Genomic DNA, 25180 nt, shown 5'->3' on the forward strand with positions numbered 1-25180 from the left:
GAAGTCTTAGTGCTCATGGCAGCCTTATCATTTCAAAAGCCCATAATCCCAGGTTTAGCAAAGGGCGCGACGCGAAAGTAGAAGAAAACTTGCAGGTCCACCCACCAGCTCAAGTTAGTGCCTCCGAGCGTGTAAGTCATTACTCGATTGTTTTTTATGCCCCTTTTTCTCCTCCTCAGTCAGTCAATATACCCCTGTTTCCAACCAGCAGAAATTGCCGACCGAAGCAGCCATATGCCAGTCATACTGCCTGGTCTAGCCCTTTCGCGTTCATATTCGCGATGATTAGAAGAAGAAAAAAAAAAGAAAAAAAAAAGAAAAAAAAAAGAAAAAAAAATTATATAAAAAATATATGTTTGGCAGACGATCGTTTCGCGAACAAGGGGCCTTTCGTCTACCCATCGGCTTGAGATTCATAAATTGGTGCATGGTGCAACGAAGTTGGACGATGGGTAGTCATTGTGGTTGCTAGCTGGTTGGCGCACTACGTTCCTCTGCTCTGAGACACTTCTCACCTAGTTCTTGATGTCGCCTACCCAGCCGCGTCCAGCCAACGTTACCTTGCTTGCGATTAATTAATCATTAATCATTAATCAAACTGCATGTCGACGTCAGCCGGTCGCGTCGCAGCACAATCCAACAGGCGCTCGCACTAACTCGGCCACGTACAGGCCCACCTCGATGTTTCGTGCTAGCCAGGTAGCAAGGAGATAGGCTTGTGATGCTGGGAGCTAACTGGACTAGTTCCGATTGAAATTCTATTATTATTCTAGGCGCTGCGGTTGTGTCATCTTTAGGCGACGCCGTCCGATCCTCAAGCAGTGCCGTTCGGCTGGCGCCGAGCTCAGGGCTCAACGGGTGTTGACGTCCACTCTTCCGTTCAACACGTTCTTATACATGCGAAAAAGGCTTGTGTTTCTTCAATCTTTTCTTTGAAAAAAACAACCGTCCATTCAGAAATAAGTCGGGCCTTCTGTTTCCCATTGCTCCCCGAAAGCACGTGGGTCGCCTCATGTAATCTGCTTTGCTTATCCGCGGCTGACTGATGTCACATAATCCAATACGGCCAACCGACGGAATGCGTAACTTCCAAAAACAAATCGTACTGCAGAAGTATTTTTCGGTTCAATGTTGGGTATACTGGTATATTTAGTTGATGGGCTTGATCTTGAAGTGCAGAGCGATCAAACTGAACACAAGTGCTTTGAGGTCTTGTACGAGGTAGTAAAACACCCTCAATCCCTCAGGATCAGCAGACTCGTTGACGTCGACGAGGGATCCGATTTTCGCAGTCTACTCCTACGGTCAGCCGCCAATTGAATATACCAAGGTCACTAATGGGAAACTAGGAGTGGGTAACACGGGGTGTGTGGCAGGCGTACCTCGAACGAAATGTGCTCGTTACCGATCTTGATCTCGAGCTCTTGCTTTCCGTCCTTGTTCTTCGGTGGCCACTTGGCATCATCTTCCCTACATACTATCGCGTCAGCTTCCATTGCCGTAATGCGTTTCATGGCGACCACCGCAATATGCAGTCGACCGGGGAGCCTCGAAAGGATGCGCCATACTTGAGTATTTCACTCGACTTTATAATGCGCTTGATCTCATCCACAACCACGGAGCTGATGCTCACTGTAAGAGTCGCGTCGTCAGCAGTTGTACTTCGACGCAAATGCACCCACGGCAGAGCAAGAAAACGTACTCTCTTTCCTGATAAGGCTGTCATTTCGATAGTTTGAGTTGTTCGCGTACCGCGCGACCGCGCTTCTTCCGTCGCCGACGACGCGAAAGTCGAACTCTAGTAATCAGTGTCAGAGCGGCTTGACCCTATGTCGATGCGATCAAGAAAGGTCGATTCAGCATTCGTACCTAGGAACTCATGGCCGAAGCGCCCAGAGTGACCAGAGCTTCACGTTGTGGTTAGTTTTACGATCCTAGCAGTGTCTCAAGGAGGTTCGAGGAATTTGCTTACTAGTAGCGCAGATAAAATTGCTCGGCTGGTGCTGAGGAAGACATCGCGCCCTTTGTTCACCGTCAAGTTAAAGATGGGTCGGGTCACTTTTATTAGAACCTCCCGACAGCTCGGATTCAATGGCGGCGACGGGCGACAACCTTCGGTGGTGGGGCAGATCAAGCCGGCAGGCACACGCGCCCGCGTTGTGGGCTGAATTGAACGAGCCCCACATAATCCCCAAGCTGGGAGCACGGTAGGAGGGGTAGGTTGTGAGGCGATACGGAGAACAGTTCTTCCGTAAGCTTGCAGGGTCAAAGCTTTAGCGCGCCAAAGTACCGATGGTACTTGAAAGATAAGGAGAGTGACTTACGATACCACGTGATACTGCGTCCCCCCATAGCTGCCACTTGTCCCACCGCCCGAGTCGCAAATAACCCAGTAGCGAATGCTGGCCAGATCTCCTTGGGCGTGGTATTGATGAGACCCGACCTATAGTCGTCGACAGTAGCAGAGAAAAACAACAAACCCGGGTTATGCCAGGCGCAACCTTACAAGCGAGCCTGAGCAGGAAAACCGAAAGAACCATCGAATTGTTGCGCAATTGAAGCGTTCCCCGGCTTGTTGGATTCGACCAAAAGCAAGCTCCGGCCGCATACAACCGGATCCATCCTCCATCCACCGCATCTTGAACCACCGACATCCTATTGAAAACAAAGGTCACAAATACACACGCAAGCCACACCGAGCACACATAGGATAGACTCTCAGATTCATTGCCCAACATGTCGGGCTTTCTCGAAAATGCGTACAGCTTGGTGCACCAAGACAACGCTGCCGATGTTCCATCCCTGAACGACCTGCGGACCCAGCTTGAGAAGGGCACAGATGAAAGCAAGGTCGACACCATGAAGCGGATTCTGACCATCATGCTCAATGGCGACCCTATGCCATCACTTCTCATGCACATTATTCGTTTTGTTATGCCCTCCAAGTCAAAGCCTTTGAAAAAGCTGCTGTACTTTTACTACGAGATATGCCCTAAGCTCGACGCGCAAGGGAAGCTGAAGCAGGAGATGATATTGGTTTGGTAAGCTCTATATTGAGCGCACCCCAGCAACACTCACTCTACAGCTCCCAGATCTGTCTAACGATACAATTATAGCAACGGCATCCGGAACGATCTTCAACATCCGAACGAGTACATTCGTGGAAACACCCTTCGATTCCTCTGCAAGTTGCGTGAGGCCGAGCTTATAGAGCCCCTTCTGTCCTCGGCAAGGTCATGTTTGGAACACAGGCATGCTTATGTGCGGAAGAATGCCGTCTTCGCCGTCTCCTCCATCTTCCAACACTCACCATCTCTCATCCCTGACGCCGCCGACCTCATCGCCACGTTTCTGGAGAGCGAAAGTGACCCAACATGCAAGAGGAATGCTTTTGCTGCGCTTGCATCTATCAGCCACGACCATGCTCTGATCTACTTGAGCTCCGTCTTTGACGGCATTCCAAACGCAGAAGAGCTTTTGCAGCTGGTCGAGCTTGAGTTCATCAGGAAGGATGCTGTGCAAAACTCTCAGAACAAGGTATGCTGGCAGTCTTGCTCGGGTGCTTGGCGCAATCAGAACTTTGAGCTGTATACTGACCCGGAATAGGCACGTTACCTGCGCTTGATCTTTGACTTGTTGGAGGCGGGTGCTTCCACTGTAGTCTATGAAGCCGCCTCATCACTCACCGCACTCACCAGCAACCCGGTGGCTGTCAAGGCAGCCGCAGCCAAGTTTATCGAGCTTAGCATCAAGGAAGCCGATAACAATGTGAAGCTCATTGTCTTGGACCGCGTCGACCAGCTGAGGAAGAAGAACGAGGGTGTTCTGGATGACCTTGTTATGGAAATCCTCCGTGTCCTGTCCAGTCCCGACATCGACGTGCGTAGGAAAGCTCTAGGTATTGCGCTTGACATGGTCTCAAGCAAGAACGTGGAAGAGGTGGTCCTTCTTTTGAAGAAAGAACTGTCCAAGACGGTCGATCAGGAATACGAGAAGAACAGTGAATACCGCCAACTGTTGATTCACTCGATACACCAATGCGCCATTAAGTTCTCCGAGGTTGCCGCCAGTGTCGTTGACCTGTTGATGGACTTCATTGCCGACTTTAATAACACGTCGTCAGTTGATGTCATCAACTTTGTCAAGGAGGTGGTGGAGAAATTCCCTGCGTTGCGGCCATCAATTGTCACAAGGCTTGTGGAGACTCTCGCTGAGGTGCGCGCCGGTAAGGTTTACCGTGGTATCCTGTGGATTATTGGAGAATACTCGCTCGAAGAGAAGGACATTAGGGATGCCTGGAGGAGAATCCGTGCCAGTTTGGGAGAGATCCCTATTCTGGCATCCGAGCAGAGGTTACTAGATACTGCGGATGAAGAGGACAACAAGGAGGACGACCAAGTCAACGGTGGTTCCAAAGCGGCCCCAACAGGCTCCAGGAAAGTCTTGGCCGACGGAACATATGCCACCGAGACGGCCCTTACTAGTCAGTCATCCAAAGCCGCCAAGCTCGAGGCTGTCAAGGCCGCTCAGAAGCCGCCTCTGCGCCAGCTGATCCTCGATGGCGACTACTACCTGGCTACTGTCCTCTCTAGCACACTGACGAAGCTTGTAATGCGCCACTCTGAGATCTCCTCGGACCACGCACGTACAAACGCTTTGAGGGCTGAAGCTATGTTGATCATGATCTCGATCATTCGCGTCGGTCAGTCGCAGTTTGTCAAGGCTCCCATCGATGAGGACTCGGTTGACCGTATTATGAGCTGTGTCCGGAGTCTGGCCGAGTTCACCGAGCGCAAGGAGCTTGAGACTGTCTACTTGGAGGACACCAAGAAGGCTTTCCGTGCCATGGTTGCAGTCGAGGAGAAGAAGCGCGCCGCAAAGGAAGCCGTGGAGAAAGCAAAGACGGCCGTGCAGGTGGACGACGTTGTGGCTATTCGTCAGCTCAGCAAGAAGAACGCTGGAGATGGTGCGGATCTGGTCGAGGTCGACCTGGAGCGTGCTACAGGAGGGGATTCCAGCGCAGCCGAGGATCTGAGCAGCAAGCTCAACCGTGTGGTGCAGCTTACTGGCTTCTCAGACCCTGTATATGCCGAGGCTTACGTCAAGGTGCACCAATTCGACATCATTCTTGATGTCCTCCTGGTTAACCAGACCACAGAGACTCTCCAAAACCTTTCAGTCGAGTTTGCTACCTTGGGCGACCTCAAAGTGGTGGAGAGGCCAACAACACAGAACCTGGGCCCGCACGATTTCCACAATGTGCAGTGCACGATCAAGGTCTCTTCCACGGACACGGGCGTCATATTTGGCAATGTGGTATACGACGGTGCTCATAGCACTGACACCCATGTCGTTATCCTGAGTGACGTGCATGTCGACATTATGGACTACATCCAGCCGGCTACTTGCACCGAGACGCAGTTCCGCACCATGTGGACAGAGTTTGAGTGGGAGAACAAGGTCAACATCAACAGCAAGATCAAGACACTACGCGGATTCCTGGATGAGCTTATGAAGGCCACCAACATGAACTGTTTGACTCCAGAGGCTGGACTGAAGGGCGACTGCCAGTTCCTTAGTGCAAATCTGTACGCCAGGAGTGTATTTGGTAAGTTTGGATTTTGGTTGTCTGTGTTTTGTTTACAAAGGCCTCCAAGTTAATTGTTACTAACTGCGCTTTGTCTCCTAATAACAGGCGAGGATGCACTGGCAAACCTGAGCATCGAAAAGGAAGGCGAAGATGGGCCTATCACCGGTTTCGTACGCATAAGAAGCAGATCCCAAGGTCTGGCTCTCAGCTTGGGGTCATTGAAGGGACTCACCAAGATAGGCACCAGCTCTTAAAATCAAAGGAGCTTTTGGTATGACATGCGAGCATTTGTGGGTTTTTTGTGGACTAGAATCGACAAAGAAAAGGTGAGACTTCGGAGTATCGGACTTCTTGCGACTGTCGGTTTTGTCTGGTCATGTTTAGTTTCCATTTTTTATACTTATTCGGGAGCAGGTAGAAGAGGACATGAAAGTACTTACATTACATGTGCAGCCAGGAAGACCACTGTGCAGATATTGTGTGAACAAAGTACGTTTAGTGATCTGTCAGGACCGGTGCTGGGCTGCTAGCCACGTCTGATACACGATAGCGCTAACTAGGGAACATGAGAAAGAGGGAAAGATAAATAGCTATGTGACTGAAGTAATGGCTATATACAAAAAAAAAATCGTAGAGGAGAATCTTTCTCGCAGAGACGCCAGTCATGCACTCTTCACTCGTTGTCCACTTCCAGCGATTTCACCAGGTGCCACGTCGGTAGGCATTTGCTCTCCGGCATCCCACTATGCAGGAGGCAGTCACATTAGTAAAAGAGGTTGTAGTCTTTATGGTTTCTTCCAGAGCTTGATGTGACAACTTACATGCTCAACGATACATCCACCCTCCCATCTGTACCGGTCCACGATGGTGCCAATGGAGGAGCGGTAGTTGAGCCAGCCTTGGGGGTGCCTGTACAGGGTGCCGAGCACGGTTATCTGCTGGCTTGCCCACAAGGGCTTCAGGAGGTCATAGGCGAACTGGGCGCCATTTTGAGCGGCCGGGTTGTGATTCTATTCAATGGTTGGATTTTCAGTCGGGTGCTTTTTGAGGGTGGGAGTCTTTCACCCCTCGCCATCTAGGAGCATGCCTGCCAGAGATTTACAAATTTTGACTAGACTTAGGGGTACCAGAACTAGGTACGGTTAACTTACAATGTACTCGGGCGCAATGTAGCTGAACGCAGCGTCGATATCCTTCCTGACAATAAAGGCGTCGGCAAACTTGGCGAACCTTGCCGCTGTCTCCTCATCCGACGGAGGCGGGACCATCTTCTCACAAAAGGTAGCGCGAGCCGTTGGCGTCTTGGGGTTGCTTTCAGGGGTAGGCATGGCCCAAGTGAAGCGGCCTGCGGCGAGTGCAGTGACAACTGTGGTGAGGAAATGCATATTGTTCAAATTCTAGAAGAGGTGATGGCGATATGTTGGGATGGTTGAAGAGGAAAGGGACGAAAGAAAGCCAGGAGCTGTAAGCCTGGGGGAGAGATGGTTGAACGACCATGGTGAACTGATATTGGAAGTATTTATGTTGCCCCGCAAATCAGCGATACTACCTGCCATAAATAACGACGGCCAAAAGACAAAGCCGAAGTGGCCGACTGGCGGGAGCGAGGCCCCATTTGTGAATGAATAACCAGGCTCATATTTCCGGGTGACCAAATTATGAAGATTGCGATAAAGAGAATATGCTAGTTTAAGCTAAGATGTTTGATGTCTGAGCCTTGGTTTGCGTGAGGTAGTGTTACGGAAACCTCATGACTTCAGGCTAAGGCCAGCGAACAACTGCCGAGTCCTCTTTTTAGATATTCGGTAATATGTTGAAACTACCAGTCCCACAGTTGAGGGGGGTATGATCGTTTACTTGTTCCCGTTGCAAATCCCTTGGCAATCAATTAATTAATTCGGGAGTGAGTCACGGATAATTGGTGCGCTGAGATGGCGCCAACTTGGCTGTTCTTCAGAGTCAAATGTCGTCCTGAAGTTTGGCATCCTGACTGAATTGAGCAGCTTATTGTCTGGTCAAAGGTTGGAAGAACATCGTTATCGGACGAACTAGTCAAGATTAGGTAATTGCCTGGAATTCACTGGGAATCCCACACTGCAATTTCCACGATGGGTTTGTTCCTTCTCTTTGCATTTTTGCATGCGACTTTGACATGGAAGGAACGATTCACTGAAAAAGAACAAATTACTCAAATTAAGGCTGGAACCTTTGCTCATTATGAAAATACAACCGAAAACATCAAACGAAAACAATATTCCGACATTTAATTTTTGCCTTCCAAGCCTTTCAAGGCCATTACAAATTACCAACCCAGAAAACATCGAACCATGGAACTTCATTGTTGAACTGCTTAACCAAGAAGGCCACCAAGGAGGCCGCCACCGCCGCCGCCGCCATTCTTCTTCTTCTGGTTTTGGCCAGTCAAAGAATCAGTCAACGTACCAAGACCAAATCCAGCGAGGATCTTTTTGATACCGAGACCACCTAGTAGACCATCGACAAGACCACCAAGACCAAGACCGCTCAGCAGTTGACCAACAAGTCCCAAGACGCCGTTGAGCAACAGACCGACAGCGGCCAAGATCTGGAAGAGAGGCTCGGCCAACAGTCCCCAAAGTGGGTTGAGCTCCTTCTTGGCGTGTGGCATGCCCTCAAGCTTCTTCTTGGCATCCTCGATGCACTTGGTGACGGTGCCGGTCAGCTCCTTGAGGTTCTCCGCCAGGTGGTACTCCTCGGGAGTAGCTTCACGGCTGGCTGTCTTGTGCTTGGCGTTGGCCTGGATGCGTCCATCGGGGTCGAGGCCACGGATGCCACCGTTGGCCTCGGAAAGGATCTTGCCACCTTCCTCAATCAGGGGCCTTACGTCCTTGACAAGAGCTTCCTCGTCAAGCTCGTCCTTGGGAGTACGCTCAGCCTTCTCGATTTTCTGTTGTTGAGCAGTGGTTAGCAGCTGTCGCGCTCAGATTAACAGTTGGACAGAAACTTACGCTGTTGATCATGGCGCAGATGGGCTTGATTTTCTCCAAAACGCCCTCGATAAGCATGCTCATCTTCTTGGCAAGCTCCTTGTCCTTCTCGGTCTGCTCCTCCTTGGCCTTCTCCTCAGGGGACTTTTCCTCAACTGGCTCCGGAGGGATATCCTCAAGCAGAGAAACGTGACCAATGGTGGTGCCCTTGCCGTCGACGACGTCTCCATCGTCATCGATCTCCTTGCCAGAGCAGATGCTGAGGTTGCCGCTGGTGAGCTTGCCAACGAGGTTGCCATCTGCGTCGACGACGTTACCCTCCTTGTTGACACGACGGCCAGAAAGAGGGTTCTTCTTCTTCTCGACCTCAGGCTCCTCGTAGCGTTCGGCGTGGCCAAGGACGTTTCCGTTCTTGTCGCACACATCGCCATCTTCATCGACGCTACGACCGGCCAATGTCTTGCCGTCGCCCTTGGTCAGGCGACCGACAACATCGCCGCCTGGGGTGACGACCATACCATCTTTGCGGACAGTGAGACCCTCGAGCTCGGCGAAGGGACCTTCCTTGGAGCCCTCACGCTCGCCCTCGGTCACAATCTCGGCGCGGCCGATAACGTCGCCGCTCTCGCTGAGAATGTTGCCCTTCTTGTCGCACATACGGCCGACCATGCGCTTGGGGTCGCCCTCAACAACGCGGCCGAAGATGGTACCGCTGCTGTCAACGACGTTGCCGGCCTTGTTGACACGCTTGCCAGCCAGGATTGAGCGGTCGACCTCGGGTTCCGGTTCGGCTTCAGGTTCGGGCTCGGGCTCCCAGCGCTCAGCCTTGCCGACAACGTTCCCGCTGCGGTCTAGGATGTCGCCGTCGGGGTCAACCTTCATGCCGCGGAGCTTCTTGATGTCGCCCTCGATGACCTTGCCGATCTCCTCTTCGTTGAATACGACCATACCTTTGGCGTTGACGGTAGCGTCGGGGAAGGCCTCGAACGGGCCGGATTCCTTGGTCATGGTCTCAAGCTCGTCCTTGGGAATCGGCTCGGCCCGACCAATGATCTCGCCACTGTCGTTCCAGATGGCGCCCTCCTCGTCGACCCTCTTGCCGACGAGGTGGGCCATAACGCCCTCTTTGATACGGCCAATGACCTTGCCGTCGCCGTTGACGACGTTGCCGCCCTTATTGACCTTGCCACCCTTGAGGATCGAGAAGTCGACCTTGTCGGCCTCCTCCTCAATCTTCTCACCGGCCTCGTCGAGCTTCTCTTCACCCTCCTCCTTCGTCTCGTCAACCTTCTCGCCGGCTTCGTCAAGCTTATCTTGGCCAGCTTCTGTAGTTTCGCCGAGCTTTTGCTCGCCGTCCTTGGTGGCGTCGTCAAGCTTATCTTCAGCATCTTCTTTCGTCGCGTCGACCTTTTCGCCAGCCTCGTCGAGCTTCTCCTCACCAGCTTCGGCAGTCTCGTCGAGCTTCCCTTCTCCCTCCTCCTTCGTCTCGTCAACCTTCTCGCCGGCCTCGTCAAGCTTCTCTTGGCCAGCTTCTGTAGTTTCGCCGAGCTTTTGCTCGCCGTCCTTGGTGGCGTCGTCAAGTTTCTCTTCAGTATCCTCTTTCGTCTCGTCGACCTTCTCGCCAGCCTCATTTAGCTTCTCCTCGGCGGCTTCCGTGGTCTCGCCAATCTTCTCTTTGCCAGCCTCGGTGGTTTCGCCGAGCTTCTGCTCGCCGTTACCTAACTTAGAGTCCACTTGGCTGGTGGCCTCGTCGGCCTGGCTCCCGGCCAGACCTGTAGCTTCACCGACCTTGCTAGTGGCATCGCCGACTTTGCTTCCGGCGTCCTTGGCGATGTCGCCGACCTTGCTGGTCGCATCCTGAGCGGTCTCCGTTACGGGCTCAGCGGCATCACCCAGCTGACCGGTGACCTTGCCGAGCGCGCTCTTGTCCTGGTCCAAGGCTGCCAACGGGTTGTTGCTGCTTCCGTCCTCGGCGGTCTTCTTGATCCTCTCCGTGCTGGTCTCGCTCATGGGCTCGGGCTCAACCTCATCAAGGTCGTGCTTGTCCATGTCGACACCGCTGTCGCCATCGCCTTCGGCGTCGACATTGCTATCGACCTTGCTATCAACTCTGCTACGCGAGTCGACGGCATCCTCAGGCGTCAGCTCCTCGGCCGGCACTTGGTCATCTTCATCAGTAGGCAGATCCTTCTTGGCCCCGTCAGCGACCTCTGAGGCAGCGGCGTCCTTTTTGCTGCCGACGTCGCTTTGGGCCCGTGACTTATCGCCGGCCTGGATCTCGCGGAAGTATTCTTCCTGATCCTTGTTGTTGTTGGTGCCGTTGTCCTTGGTTGTCTTCTCCCAAGGGGAGGACGTTGCGGACTGTGCTACTTCGGCCATGTTGGATTGATGCTTAAAATGAAATTTGTAACGCTGATGAAAATGTAGGCTAGATAGGCCGTGTTGCTCCTATCCGATTCAATGCAGAAATTGTACAAAGTGACAGGCTTGATACTGGTACAAGGATTATAGAGACTGAAGGTAGGAGCAACTTGTATTTGTACAATATAATGTTGTTTTCTGCAATGATGTTATGAGATGGTGTTGTTGTTTTTTTCACTGGATGAGGTATTGGTGGTTTGGATGTTGGGTATCTTTTTGTTTGAGATGGGTTCGAAAGTGACTAGCATTGACTGTTGTTCTCGAGCAAGCTCAGCCACACTTATATTCCCACCATCACGGCCAAGGCTTACAGCAAACAGCTTCATGAGGCAAAAGCCAATCCAGCCCTGCCCCGACACAGATGACGAGAACGTCATCGAGCAAAGGGAGGGATGTCCAAGCATACGTCACGTTCAGGGTTATACTCCCGAAGAAGCATTACAACGATGCAAGCTCCTTCCCCCTCTCAGCCAGGCTTTCGTCACGCAAGCCACGAGGGGGTGGCCTAGACAAGAAGGCAAAAAAAGCAGTACCACTGATAAAAGAAAGCTGTGTGGGTACAAAGAGAGGGGGCGCCCCTATTATCCCAGACAAAAGAAAGAGATACTGGAGCCTGCTTTTTTTGCTTCCAAAAAACTAGGTCACCGGTCACTAAAACACCATAGTAAAATGCTCGGTTTCTCTTACATCGGATTGTCTACCCCGGAGCTATGACTTCATATAGGGGAGTTTTCTTGAGTTCTGATAGGGCGATGGAGACGCGAGAGCGGGAAGGGAAGGGAAAAGTAAAGCTGAAAAAAGGGATCAATCTCATCTGTGCCCTTGCTTTTTTTTCTGGGACGGACGCTCAGGCTTTCCCGAGATGCGTTATTGCCTTTGTTTCTCTCAAGAATTATTAACCATTTTTGACCCGAAAAAAGTGGACGTCCCCAGTTAGACCCAAGTCCCAGGGAACCAGCAACAAGCCAGCGCATGCTTGCTTGTTTTCTTCGGTGAGAAAGTGGACTTTTTTTCGAGATGGTCAAAGGCTGGGGAAAGGGCCAAGGGGTTAGACACGGGCACAGGTCATCAGTCTCAAACGTCCCAAGCATGCACCCCAAGAACCTTGGCCCATTTCATTGGTAGAGGCTCTCTCGGGTGAGATAGAAGAAGGAGGGGCGTATAGCACTGTAGACCGATGGGTAAACAGGGCTTGCGTAGGGGTGTGGCGCTTCAGAAAGGAGTTTTGATGTTGTCACCACAAAATATTCCCCGACGCCATTTCAGAGAGAGACAGCCACGAAAACAGGTTTTTGGACCACGGGATGTGTGGCTTGAGGAACGTTGTCGACCTGTGGCAAATGGGCTTGGCCAACAACTCATGTTTTGCAAACAACAGCCTTTTTTTCTCAGCTTCCCTTGTAAGAGAGGATCATCGCTGGAGAGGGAGAGATCTGCATTAGGAGATTTATTTTTTTTCTTTTTTCTTTTACTGCTTTTTTTTTTTTTTTTTGTTTCTCGATTTAATCATTTTCATTTCTTTCTCAATCGCCCACCCCTCTTCCACCTTTCCCTGTTGGAGAAATCCTCCCGGGTCTGGAACGCACTCGGCACCTTTTCGCTTGCTTCCCCGAACCCCACTTGAGCGTCATGAAAGAGGGATGTACTGTGGTGGACGGGGACGGGTTCAAGTAATTATAGGGGTTAGTCTACCACACATAACCCCTTGCCAGACCCTAACCAAGCCTTTGCAGGCCTGCCTACCCGTTTACCCACGCATACATCATTATCGGGCCCCGGGCTAGCCCTATCCGCCGAGAAAACAAAAAGACAGGCCCAGAAAAAACTTGATTCGGGGGCTCTTTTTTTTTCTAGATGACGCGCCACAATTTTGATCGACGACGCCACTTTCACCCTCCAAACGGTCCAATCTGGGCATTCTATACATCATTGCAGAATAGAAAAGCTGGCAAAACAATTATAGAGCAGAAATCGAGATTTCGGCCTTGTCGGCTGCCGTTCTGAGACAAGTGACTCCATCCTGGCGACACGACGCTGCTATATGTGTTGTTTCTTATCATATAGGATGGCAGAACGTGGAGGAATAGAGGAGATTCAGCTTTGCCAACCAAGCTAAGAAAAAACCCAACAATATGATAAGGCAAGTGGCAAGTGAAAACAGGGTCAACCCGTACTCATCCCCATCTCCCGTCCCGTCTTCCATTCTCCAACTTATAATTTGGTTGCCCAGTCTATCCAAGGATCCCCGGGAATATTTGTCCCGCCGCTATATAACCAGTCATGGGGAATTTCTTTGTCATACCAACTCCTCAACTCCTGGCTTATTCTTTCTTGTAACTCATGCAACCATCCTTCCCCACCACCAAACTCCGTGATGCAAACGACAAAAAGCTGATATCATGCAAAGATACCACCAAAACAACATATACCCCCTTTCTTAGGAAAAGTTCACTCGCGGAGTTCCACCGTTCGGGAACACGGTTGGGATCCGAATGGTCAACTGAATGCCTTCTGTCGTCGACTTGACGTCCAAAAATATATCAGAAGGACTCTCATTCTCCTTTCGCCAAGCCGCAGCGTTTGGTGGCCTGTCATCTGCTGGCTTCTCTTTTGTCCTCGGGTTCGACGGTCCCGACTGTTCCTGATCTCTAGAGGATGCCCGCTGCTGCTGCCTCTCCTCTGCTTTGATCTCTGCTTCTGTTTTAGGGTTCCTGAGGTTGTCTCGAAAGTGCCCGATGATGTTACCATACGAGTCGAGAATGTTTCCTCTGTGGTCGACCTGTAGGCTTGCGCTGGACTTGCCTGTATACTGGTCTATGCTTTTTGGCGGGGATCGCGGTGCACCGTCATCCTCACCATCTGTGTAACTCGCCATATCGTCCCCGTCGTTGGCATCCTCATTTTGCTTGCCCTTGGAGGGGGTGACCTCGGCTACGTAGCCCAGCAGCTCCCCGTCATCGCCTAATATGTCACCGCGCTGGTTCAGAACGGTGCGCCCAACCATGGATGGTAGATCGCCCGCCACTCGGCCCAGAACCTTGCCATCATCGTCGACAACATCGCCATATTCGTCTATCCTCTTGCCTATGAGCCTCTCGGTAACCCACCGCGGTATACGTGGCCTGTTTGACGCGGGAACGCCATTGCTGTCATCTCTGTCACGGCTTTCCCCCGACCCGGGACTTGCGATGGGCGGGATTGGTGGAATCTTGGGGATGGGCGAGACGTAGGCCGGTTCTTGATTGTAGGCGTCATGTGCGCTCACGCTTGCGCCCACCTTGGGCGTCTGCTTCTCAAACTCTTTGCGCAAGTCGCGCCCGTGCTGCTTGCTGCTTCTCCTGCCGCCGCTGCCATCTTGGCCATGGTTCAGTCGATGGTGCTGTGCAAGCCTCTCGTCGTTTTCTTCCTCGTCGCTCTCAACCTCCTCGACCGGCTTGATATCGCTCAAGTCATCGGCGTCCGCCGGCTGCTGGTCGGCCGTATCGACCGATTCGTGGCTCGTGATCTTGTTCTTGGACCGATTCTTGAGGCCCCAGCCTCTTTGACCGTCTGGCTTCGACGAGTCCGACGACATTCTGGGCACCAGCCGGTGCAGCGACCTTTGGAAGTTGGACAGCGCCAGGTTTTCCTAAGAGGGGCCTGAGGGCACCGGAGCCTCGGGTAATGGGTGGAAGGTCGCCCAACTTTCTACGAGGGGTAGGTGACGGGTGAATGCGTTGCGAAATCCAAAAGGGACGGTAAAAGAAGCCACAAATGATTGTCGAACGAATAATTGATTCCAAAATTGACCAAACGAAAGAGACCAGACGAACGATGGCTTGTCCAACGCGCGACAAATCAGAGATGGATTGAGCGCGCGACGTGTGTTGGTGCGTTGAGGGTTTACGTCACTTTCAGCCCTGGGAAAGCTCAAAGCTGTTCAGGCTGGCGAACTAGCCTACGGAGCTAGAGCTTGGAGGGGGTTAGCCCTGAGGCTAGTCTAGGTTGCTGAGCTGTGTAAGGAGAACAGTAGTGCAGGGCAGGGGTATAATGCTGCCAGTCGCAAGAAGTAGCGCAACCGTTTTTGGGGTCATTAGGCCAATCAAGCACGGGCGGCACTGGTAGAGGCACGCGGCGGGTAAGCCAGCAGGCCACGCATCTCCCAAGCTAACTTTAGTGCTGTAGAAAAATGCCTTAGTGAGCCTTCCCTCCGTGGTTAGGTAAGGTATGAAGTATTTGGTGGAGGGAAGACTTGAATGAGAAGTCCCAGAACTTGTCAGTGTCCAAGTTGTGTCTCGAGATTCATGTCAAAAGTATCCACCTTGGCAGGAATCTACGACTCGGTATATTGTGGGTGTGTGTTGCTATGGTGAAGTAAGTATTTGCTGTATATTGCCATCCACAAGGAAAATGTGCACCCAATTCGCGATCTTTGCTTGGTGATTGAAGGCAGAATGGGGAGGAAGTTGGCCAGACCTGGAGGCTTACTGTGGGCTAACCATGGAGTTGCATACAAGGTACCCGTGCTTTTCAGATGAGGTGCTGGCGGGGTGGAGAAGGCGGAACGGTGGGGGGTGGGGGGATCTCCACAACCATCACTGGGACGCAAGACGGTATAGGCTTGTTACTCCCCTCACCCACGAAGTTCTGTCATGGTGACATCACTGACCGACGACAGGGATGGGTTCTCAACGGTACGCCAAGATAGCATAATTGTGTTGCACTGCGAGGTGCTTCCCGCTTACAACCACTCCCCACCCCCAGGACTCCCCTACGGCTTATTGGGCACTATAGTTTGCGAAGCATTAAGTAATAAGAAGAAGGCAATATGGTAAGGTGCGGCGGAAACGTCGAGCCGCTCCAAACGGTGGCTACGCTTTCATCTGGTTCCGAGGCGTGCCATATACCCTTCCTTTTGGACAGCTCGAGTTCGTCATTACCAGATGATTGTGAAACACCAGCGAGTTGGCTGCAGACGATCCAAAGGGGGAGGGAGACGTGACCGCTTTTTGGACGAGACAGACGCTCCCACGCGGACGTCTTGGCTATGGGCAAGTTTGGTTTGGGCTTTCCTGATAAACAAGGCATTGAATGCCTTGTTTAGTAGTATTGAGATGCATGGCAAGTCGACTATACTGGTTTTCTTGTTCCTTTTTCTCTTTCTTTTCAAGATCTACGTTGCGATAGTTATTGAGCCTACATTGATTTAAAGTTGTGGTTCTCTTGCAAAATAGACAATTCTGGCGCTGTTGCAGTGCGTTCAATTTCTCTATCAATCAATCCATCCGTTGCAGGCTTGTGGTTCTGGTGGAGAAGATTTCCACCGTTTTTTATTTTTTTTTTTTTCCTTTTTTTTTTCCCGATGCTGCTAAGACTTCGACGGCAAAAGCTTGGCGTGATCTTGGAAGTTTCACCTCTCAGTAATTACTCGTAAGTGATAATGTTGGTCAGAGCTTCTTGAAGAATTGATAGCAACCCAACGGTTAGCGGCGTCATCTTTGTGGCCCGTTCCGCAAGCTTGTTACACCAGTGGCTGTCAACCGGAGAGTTACTTAGAGTAAAAAAGTTGGTTTCGAGACATTTCGTGCCACTAAGCCGCCAATCCGCCATCAAACACTACTCAGGTACGATGAGAGCAAAGCACGTGTATGTACAGTGTATCCAACGGAAGTTTATCTTGACTGCATGCAGGCAATCGCCATGCGCGCAACGAACGGGGAATTCCAGATCCATGGAAAGGGACAATACGGTTGTTCGTTTTGTGTATTTTTCGACAGCGCAACTCAGCAATACAATCCGGTCAATTTGGGCATGTGCAAGGAAGGGTAATTAACCGGGACACAACCAGTTTTGTCCGAACATTCAATCCCGAGAGTGGAATCGTCTCACCTTAAGTAATGTACCTTGTGTTATCTACGCAAGCGCTTCAACCTTTCTTTTTTGGAGGACACGAGACTCTTAAAACTTGGAAATAAGTACAGAGCTGATGGACTAAGTGTGGAGCGTTTAGAGCGAACGAGGTCAATCACAGAGCGACGGCTCTTGATATTAATTGGGGGCTGTTATGGTAGATGGTAAGTTCCGACGATCTCTTTCTCAACTCGGGACCGCATTGATTCGCTGAGATTTACTCTAGGCAATTCAGCCAGCTTGTTCGCTACAGAAAGCAGGTTTTTGTGCATTTTCGCTGGGCGTCTCGACCGGTCTATTTTCCACCTGTATGTGGGGCCATGGTTGCAAGGTATTTTGCTTACCTTGGTACAGTCCCGTGCCTGCAGAAAACCACCTATGGCTCGTAATCGCGATGCGTCGTGGGCGACCCGCATGCCTAAAGGAGTCAAAGGATTTGTCCGATAGGTCTAAATGTCATCTACACGGTGGAGCGAACCGAAAAGGCACTTGGGCTAGTTTGATCTAATCTCTAAGGACGGAATTTGGATGTATAAATTTCAGGCAAAGTAAAAAGTATCCGAAAAAGGTCGTATCAAACTCAAGTTGAGTTGTCCTCCTTAATAGTACAGCAATTAAGACAGATGACAAGTCAGAGAAAAAAGGGAGCGGGATGGGACGAACTCCACAAGGCTAATAATTACCAAAATAAGCCCAAATATGCACCTCTTATAGCGCATCTTATAGGCAGCCAATCGCTTTCATCAATAATTCCACCAAGCCCAAACTCACCCGGACAACCGAAGATCTCGATGACATCCGACAGCCGAGCCAAAATATTTCAGGGAATTCCTTGCTGGGTCCAGTGGTCTGGTGGGACCTGCTCCATCGTCGAAATTATTCAAGAGTGTACAAGGTATCGAAATGAGGTAAATAGGGAAAGACAGAAAATGAGACGTCGTGTGGGAAAATATGATTTCTCTCAGTTCCTAAATAGTTCGATTAGCCTCCCCTGCCCATTATGTCGAAATGCTGTACAAAAGTAATTCCTGTGATGTGCCCTAGTCGGGAGAAAAAGTTGCCGAGACGAAAGACAAGGGACTGGGAGGAAGAAAAGCTGGAGTGCGTTTGTTTTTCCAACCACCCCCTTGCCCATCTGCAGCCACCCATCCCAAGTCCTTTCTCTGAGGGTTGGTTGAGTCGAGGACGAGAAGAAGAGAGAGAGTATTAAGAAGAAAAAAAAAGAAACAGAGAGAACGCCCATGACCCATCGAAATACAAAATTTCCCCCTGTAGTGGCATCTGTCTTTTGGCTCTTCCATGGTCCATAGAGAAGCGCGCAAGATGCCGTCTTTGTGATTTGTTTGCCCGATTCCTTGAAATATAAACGCCGGTTTGCTGTAACTCAAGTTTCACTGCTCGCTTAGGTATAATGACCCGTCATTAACCCGTCCTTTAAGCCTAGCGTGTAAGAAACTCGGCTGTGACGATAGAGATGTATGTGGCTAGAGAGGACGATTGGGGGAGATTTGTTTTGGGGAGGCTGGTGGGGGGTGGGTTGGGTGTAACTTCGCTTAATAGTGTATGGTAGGTGTTTTCTAGTGTATATGTGGGTGACGGGAGGAGCTGGAAGGTGGAGTTGAGGAGAGAATGGGGGGGGGGGCCGGTGGGTATTGCGTGACGGTGAAGTGACGAGTGGTGAAGTAAATGCATACACACCATTATACTACATACAGTACAATCCGAGAGTGGGCCAATCTCTCTGTCTCGTGGGTTTTTTCTCTCTTCTCTTTTTTTTTTGTCTCCCTCTCTCTTCTTCTCGTCTCCCAGGGGATCATGGGTGATGTGATACAAGTTTGGAGTATGGGAGGAAAGAAATGGGTAGTGTAATGGAGGGGAAGTGCAAGGGCAAAGGCAGAAAAAAGAAAACGTAGGGTAACATACAGTAGCGCCAGCTCCAAGTCACCATGGATCTTGGCCTTGAGTGTGATTTCGACCTCGAGGTTGAGGTCCAGACGCAGGCGGAGCGTATCGCTCTTGCCGCCGCCGCCCTGGTCCATAGCTTGGCCTGCAATGCCGCCTAGCGCGCCCGTGGCTCCGCCGACGAGGCCGTTTGCTGTTTGTCCGACGCCTCCAAGGCCACCACCGCCCAGGAGGTCACCTCCCAGGCCACCACCACCGCCGCCTTGCTGCTTCTTCTGTCCTCGCCTCTGCATCTGGCGGTTGCGGCGGGGTGGGGGGCTCTCCTCTGCGGACGAGAGCTCCTCCGGCTCCGACTCGTATGTCTTCTGCTGCTGCTTGCGCCTGGGCTTCTTCTCGGCCGAGGAAGACATTTTGTTGTTGTTATTGTTGTGAGGAGTGATGGGAGGTGTTGGTAGGTGTGAAATGGTGACTTTTGAGAGTGCAGGCTATACTTTCTAGCCTATGCACGGAGCAGCAAGAAGATGCGTTTCTTTTAAGGGGGTATTATAAAAATGCAGGAAGATGATCTGTGAAGAGGTATGCCGGCAGAAAGAGAGACTAACCAGTTCCCAGATCGGACTACGACCCTTATCAACCCTCACGAAAGCTTGACAAAAACCTGATTCCCAATCCTCAAACATGCGCCCTTCCGTCCGGAATCAGGGTCCCTGCCACCGATGAAATCATACCTTTCTTGTCATCCCATCAAGAGAAACGATCATCTTCGACGGCCTTGCAAGTTAGCTTCCCGGCACATGGGTACATCACATCAGGGGTGGCGGGGAAAAGCAACGAAAAAAAAAAGCCCCGTGAGCCGCAGGGTGACGTTCCAAGGCTCGCCCTATCCTGTCTCTCGGGGGTTTTACTATGTACCCATTGTGATTGTGTCATTCCCCGCCTACCCGATTCCAAGGTATATGGGCTCTTGGTTGTAAATATCCCGTGGGTTGATGTCAAATTCGGGCGGTCTAGACCTGAAGGAGGGGGGGTCCGTGGTGATTTGGTGCGTCTGGGTACCTGATGTTCGGGGCTGGTCAGGGGGTGTGTGATTAAGCTCATGTGTGGGTATCTTGTAACTCGAAAGTACCAGGACTGATCAAGCTCCCAATCAAGAAGACGGTGGTTGACGAAACGGCAGCATGGATTAGGAGGTTTTCGACTATGGTGATCGGCGGCCCGGGGTTGAGCTTCTAGACCTTCCGAAATAGCCACTCACGGTTTGGCTCTTGCCCTTTGAGAAAACCCACACCGAACACTTGGCTGGAAACGGAAATAAATCCTATGAGAGCCAGCCGATGACCCCACCCATGCCATGGGTTTTTGTCGCCTTGTTGCATCATGGATTTTTTTTGGATCGGTCTCAAGTTCTGGTTCCGTTTTCTTTTTCTGTTAGTCTTTTTACCCTTATTTTTTTTTTTTTTTTTTTGTTTTTTTCTCCAATAATTCTTTTTTTGACCTGCGGTGCGTGGGCCGCAGTCTTTTGTTTCGGGAACCGGACTTTTTGAGAATGAATGGATGAATCAGGTCCTATTTTTTTATTGGTGTTTATTCATTATTATTTTTTTGTGGTTTTTTACTTTCCCATTCCATCGTAGTTCATTATTCACATCAGCCCTCGTTCTTGACATATTTGCTCTCCATCCCTAACATCATCCTACGCCGTAGTCTGATGGGGACCCGCCGAGGCCCGCAATCAAAATCCTCGTCTTCTTCTGCTGGCTCTCCCACGCTGTCATAATCAGGCTCGTCCTCTTCGTCTCCCTCTGCGTCTTCATCCTCGTCTTGGCGATCTCGATGGTGAGGTCGACCTCCGTCATCTGCACCCCCACCAGAGCCTCCACGGCTCGCAAGAGTCACAAACCACCTGCTGCTCTCTGGATCCTCTTCAGCCACAAAGCAGTCTGGCGTTCCTTGCAGCGTAAGGAATGTCTCGTCTGCAGTCCACCACCAGGGCCCAATCACATGACCAATGGTTTCTTTTCTGCCGCCGTACTTGATGATGCCCGTGTCCTTGTCGGCATAGATCCAGTTGAGCATGGGCGGATCAATCGATATTGTGCTCACGAGCCCCTTGTGCTGCTCCTCGCTTGGGTATGTAAAGTAATATCCGGTGAACTTGTGTCCTTCGACGGGACTTTCCTGGTGGTCAATCCAGAGCTGTGATTGAATCAATGCTTTTCTGTCAGCCACATCCGTCTGGCATTTCCGTTTCATCCCATACCGTTCCAAATCTCATTTCTTCATCTGAATCCTCAGTACACGTCATCGGACCTTCAACTCTTCAGCCTCACCCCCCTTTTCTTCCTCCCCCTGCCACACCACACCATACTCCACAACCGTTTTACTCATTCCAGCGCTTCGCTTAGCGGCTGGGACAAGGGAGGGCATGTATTGGTGCGATGTGGCTGACATTCAGCCGTGGATTTGTCACTTCTTGTTCGGGCTGGAATTTGACCGGTAACCCTTTTTGGTCCTTGTTGCCCGTGTGTTGTGTCTGTCGACCAAACAGCGAAATGCGGGTAAAAACGCGAAAGAAGGCTCGACTTACTTTTCCATCTCTGAGCACCACCATTGCCTCCATGGGCTGGCGTCCACCTAGCGCTAGCTTCGCTGTCAGATGGAACTTGGCCTGCTCCTTTTGGGCTGCATTCTGCTTCTTCTGGGCGCTGATGGCCTCGGCGACCCCAATGGTTGTGGGGATGGCTCCGATGGTGAGCAGGCCGATGGCAAACATCTTGAGAGCTCGTCAAACGAACTTGTGCAAACAAATAAGAGAAAGAAAAAAGCCTGAGGGTGGCGGACAAAAACAAGTGGGCGTTGGATGCTGATCGTTACAGCATCAACAAACAGCACAGAGAAACTATTCTCTGGCCAGCAGCACCTATTCTAGACTAAATTTGTCGGGTTACGGGCAGAGAGCGAGCCGTTGTCACCCTGTGATTAAGATGGGCGCCCGCGTCCATACCCGTGAAAGGCGTCTGTCGGTCCAAAACAGGTTTGTGTCTTCTTTTTTGCTTCTTTTGGACTTGCAAGTCGCCTGATAAAACGTCCTTATACCCGCCTCCCTGACTTCGTCATTATAATCCCAAAAGTTGGTCTTAACCAACTCCACGGTCTCAGCGTTTTGCCTACTGTGAGCTCCCGCAGTTGTGAGTGTAAGTGCAGTTTACGGAGTTTGCCTGCCACAGTAACGTATGGTTGGTGTCATACAGAGAACCACTCCAGTACGTGCGCCAGTCCGTTCAGAAACGGTATAGCTCACGGTACCGAAGACGTTACCTCCTGTCTACCTGGCAACTTGACACCCAGCCCTGTGGGGTGTATTTTTCTCATGTATCTGCACCCTGGTCAGTGCCACTTCTCCATCCTGCATCCGAGAGTGCCTAGACCGAGGAGGAGGGCCCCATACTCTGACTGTGAAATATATCCCTTTTGACCTCATTGACGTCACTGTTTCATACCCCAGAGAGGCGACTACCGCTTCCTACCCTTTCCCATCCCATAAGCCTTTCTGCCATGGGACGGGCCATGGGACCTCGTCGACCTCATCCACCTGGCCACGTAGAGTGACGCAACCGTCGATCTTTACACTTTCGTTAGGGCCGAGGGGCCATCGAAAACAAAAACATGTTTTCCCTTCTGGGCTCTGGTGGTTATTGCGTAGTGGTCCGTTATGCAGGGTCCTGAATTTTCCTTGGCCCAGCCTTTGCCCGCCACGGTTGAGGTGTGATTTTTATACCATCCCTTCTGGTCCCTTTACCTCCAAGGCATGTAGTATCTTGGTTCCCTTCATATCCCCCCCACATTCATATTCTTTTCCCCAAAGTACAACCAATCTTTGTAGTCTTGCTCTATATACACGCCAACCCATCATTAAAGTCGAACTTGAGGTATTCAGCCATATACACAGCACTAGCCCATCATGTCTTCTCCTGTAAGTTCATGGCATTGCTTCAACCCTGTGCGGATGGTCCCTGTAGTCACGGCTACACGCACTAACACGCTGTAGAACCCCTGGGGCGACAAGAAGAACGGCAAAGATGACAAGAAGCAAGATGAGACACCCGATCAGAAAGTCGATGACCAAAAGCCTGGAGACCAGAAGCCTGAAGATCAAAAGGCCGAGGACCAGAAGCCGGCAGACCCACAGGCTGGCGGTAACGAGCCCGCAGAGGCAGAGGACGATGGAAAGCCTGAGGATGCTCAAGTAGAAGACAAGCCGGAGGAGAAGCCAGAGGCCAAAGACGCACAGGAGGAAAAGCCCGACGCAAAGGCCGGCAAGGGAAAGAAAGACAAGGGCAAGAAGCCTGAGGAGCAGCCAAAGGAAGAGCCCAAGGAAGAGCCAAAGAAGAACGCCAAGGACAACAAGAAGAAGGCAGTCCAGGAGGAAGAAGAGGACGACTACAGCGAGGATGACCAAGATGATAACTACGACGATGATGAAGTCTACGACGACGACTATGCCGACGAGCAATATGATGATGACGAGCCGGCAGAGGAGGAGGAAGAAGAAGAGCTTGAGCCCGAGTATGACGAGGAGGAGGGAGAGGAAGAACAAGACTCTGCCCCATCCATGTCGCAGCCGGCCACGCCCGATGAAAAGGAGCAGCCGTGGCGTCCGGAGCAGCAGCGGAAGCAAAAGTCCAGCGACCAGAAGAAGCAGGTCGAGAAGCGCAAGAAGAAGAGCAGCGGTGGATCCTCCCGCCAGCAGTACAGCCGCGAGGAGATGGAGGCCGAGATGCGTCAGCAGCAGCAACAATGGATGATGCAGCAGCAGATGCAGCAGCAACAGATGCAGCAGAAGGATGACGGCGGCGGCAAGAACCCGCTCAAGCTCCACTTGGAGCTGAACCTCGAGGTCGAGATTGAGCTCAAGGCCCGTATCCACGGTGACTTGACGCTTGCCCTACTGTCAGTACCCTACTCCGATCCTTCTCCCTTTTGCACAATTCAAAGTCGTTTGATGAACGTACAGCTGACTGATTAGTGAACAGTGATGGCATGTAAACAACCCCCGTCTGCCACTTGTTTTCCTTTGTCACTTTTTTTTTTCTCCAAAAAAGATAATGTCTTATGTTTTTCTGTTTATCTTGGTAGCACTAGCAGACGTGCTAAGGGTAACCGGTGATGGCAGTCGATACCAATATGTATAGCATACAAAGCATGTGGTTCCTTTTTTCCCTTTGCATGTCCAATAAGTCTTGCCGGCGTTTTGTTCTTATTTTCTTTTTGCTTGCTGCTCAAAGTCTAGCGTTTCCCCCCAAGAATCAAGAATTAATATGGTGCGTCGCTGCCCTCGCGACCCCAGGCAGGGTTTGGGCCCGAGGTTGTATATACTATATAGGAACAGATTCCAAATCTAAGGAGACTTGGTCACGTCCAGACTTCACTGTGGTCAATGACTACTGCTAGTACATGCCGCTTGATGCTTCTGCGTGTTGTTGATGCTCGTGGACCACAAAGGATTACATTAATGGAGATCCCGGCCCGTTGTCGTCTCCTCCCGGAAGTCGGACGAGGTCTGGTTTACGGGCTTATACTGGCTTTTGGATTTTTACTGCCAGCAAAAGAGGAAAAGCTAATATCTCAGTTACAACTTCATGTTCAAACAGTGTAGTTTTTATAACGTGTACAACTTTAAGAATAACAACCCATGTATTGCAGTGCGGCTGTTCGTAGAAGTTGTAATTAAATATTGAGGGAGAGTGATATATAAGTTGTGACTTGGACCTTGGTTCCAGTCATCTATATCAATTTTGGAGTACCATCTACTTTTATGCCAAATCAAAGTTGCAGCTTCACAGTTCACACCTTTTTGACTCGTAAATTTAGCCTAACCTCTTTGTCAACTCGTTTCGAATGTTTATCGGCAGGTCCCAAAGGTTGAACTCGGCGAGGGCTCAAGGTTTCCGGCATCGACCTGGCACAAGGGCAAAGATTGCATGGCAGTAAGACTGTCGGTTGAGTCGATCGAAGCATCAAGGATGCCGTTCACTTTTTGAGTCTTCGATGCTGTGTATAGCTGGTGGGTGGTGAAACGCGTCACTTTTGGTCAGATTTTATATCACAGAGTCGACTTTGCATGTAGGTACCAGTGGTAAAATGTTGTGTTATTCCATGAGTGGGTAGCATAAACAACAAGGCAATGCCAATATTACACCGCTTATGGGTGGAGATATTGGACGTTGGAACTGACTCGCCCATGCCATCTCGTGAGTAGTACGGTACGGTACGCCTTTGGGGCTACCTCGATAAGATTGATTTTAATCTTGCCAAGATCAAATATTCTGGGACGCATCATAATCATGTTGTGTATGTTTAACAATCTCAATATATAGTCTCTTTTGGCACGCTTGTGTGGCAAAATAGATTG

General features: G+C 50.9%; 8 protein-coding genes across 8 annotated transcripts; 3 read left to right on the plus strand and 5 right to left on the minus strand.

The window, feature by feature from the left end:
* Nucleotides 1-1149: 1149 nt before the first annotated feature.
* Nucleotides 1150-2016, minus strand: PpBr36_07331 (uncharacterized protein; the record flags this gene model as incomplete). The annotated part of the gene is made up of 6 exons (XM_029894468.1): nt 1150-1293; nt 1383-1470; nt 1569-1632; nt 1703-1798; nt 1870-1907; nt 1973-2016. 6 exons carry the CDS (start codon nt 2014-2016, stop codon nt 1150-1152), a joined length of 474 nt encoding a protein of 157 aa, XP_029747859.1.
* A 720-nt stretch (nt 2017-2736) lies between these two features.
* PpBr36_07332 (uncharacterized protein) lies at nt 2737-5844 on the plus strand (the record flags this gene model as incomplete). The annotated part of the gene is made up of 4 exons (XM_029894469.1): nt 2737-3041; nt 3117-3537; nt 3607-5608; nt 5696-5844. 4 exons carry the CDS (start codon nt 2737-2739, stop codon nt 5842-5844), a joined length of 2877 nt encoding a protein of 958 aa, XP_029747862.1.
* Nucleotides 5845-6252: 408 nt separating this feature from the next.
* On the minus strand, nt 6253-6975 carry PpBr36_07333 (uncharacterized protein; the record flags this gene model as incomplete). Its single annotated transcript, XM_029894470.1, has 3 exons — nt 6253-6333; nt 6412-6600; nt 6742-6975. The coding sequence occupies 3 exons, from the start codon at nt 6973-6975 to the stop codon at nt 6253-6255; spliced, it is 504 nt and encodes a 167-aa protein (XP_029747861.1).
* Nucleotides 6976-7698: 723 nt separating this feature from the next.
* Nucleotides 7699-10770, plus strand: PpBr36_07334 (uncharacterized protein; the record flags this gene model as incomplete). The annotated part of the gene is made up of 6 exons (XM_029894471.1): nt 7699-7702; nt 7882-8000; nt 8082-8493; nt 8570-9294; nt 9412-10136; nt 10284-10770. 6 exons carry the CDS (start codon nt 7699-7701, stop codon nt 10768-10770), a joined length of 2472 nt encoding a protein of 823 aa, XP_029747856.1.
* Nucleotides 7941-10935, minus strand: PpBr36_07335 (uncharacterized protein; the record flags this gene model as incomplete). Its single annotated transcript, XM_029894472.1, has 2 exons — nt 7941-8516; nt 8578-10935. 2 exons carry the CDS (start codon nt 10933-10935, stop codon nt 7941-7943), a joined length of 2934 nt encoding a protein of 977 aa, XP_029747855.1.
* A 2479-nt stretch (nt 10936-13414) lies between these two features.
* PpBr36_07336 (uncharacterized protein) lies at nt 13415-19178 on the minus strand (the record flags this gene model as incomplete). The annotated part of the gene is made up of 2 exons (XM_029894473.1): nt 13415-14576; nt 18790-19178. The coding sequence occupies 2 exons, from the start codon at nt 19176-19178 to the stop codon at nt 13415-13417; spliced, it is 1551 nt and encodes a 516-aa protein (XP_029747858.1).
* A 1237-nt stretch (nt 19179-20415) lies between these two features.
* On the minus strand, nt 20416-21541 carry PpBr36_07337 (uncharacterized protein; the record flags this gene model as incomplete). The annotated part of the gene is made up of 2 exons (XM_029894474.1): nt 20416-20964; nt 21356-21541. 2 exons carry the CDS (start codon nt 21539-21541, stop codon nt 20416-20418), a joined length of 735 nt encoding a protein of 244 aa, XP_029747857.1.
* Nucleotides 21542-22729: 1188 nt separating this feature from the next.
* PpBr36_07338 (uncharacterized protein) lies at nt 22730-23716 on the plus strand (the record flags this gene model as incomplete). The annotated part of the gene is made up of 2 exons (XM_029894475.1): nt 22730-22741; nt 22817-23716. Coding segments are annotated over 2 exons (912 nt in total), but the record flags the coding sequence as incomplete, so codon positions are not given.
* Nucleotides 23717-25180: the final 1464 nt, after the last annotated feature.

Source organism: Pyricularia pennisetigena, chromosome 1 (genome assembly GCF_004337985.1).
Source record: "Pyricularia pennisetigena strain Br36 chromosome 1, whole genome shotgun sequence".
Lineage (NCBI taxonomy): Eukaryota > Fungi > Ascomycota > Sordariomycetes > Magnaporthales > Pyriculariaceae > Pyricularia > Pyricularia pennisetigena.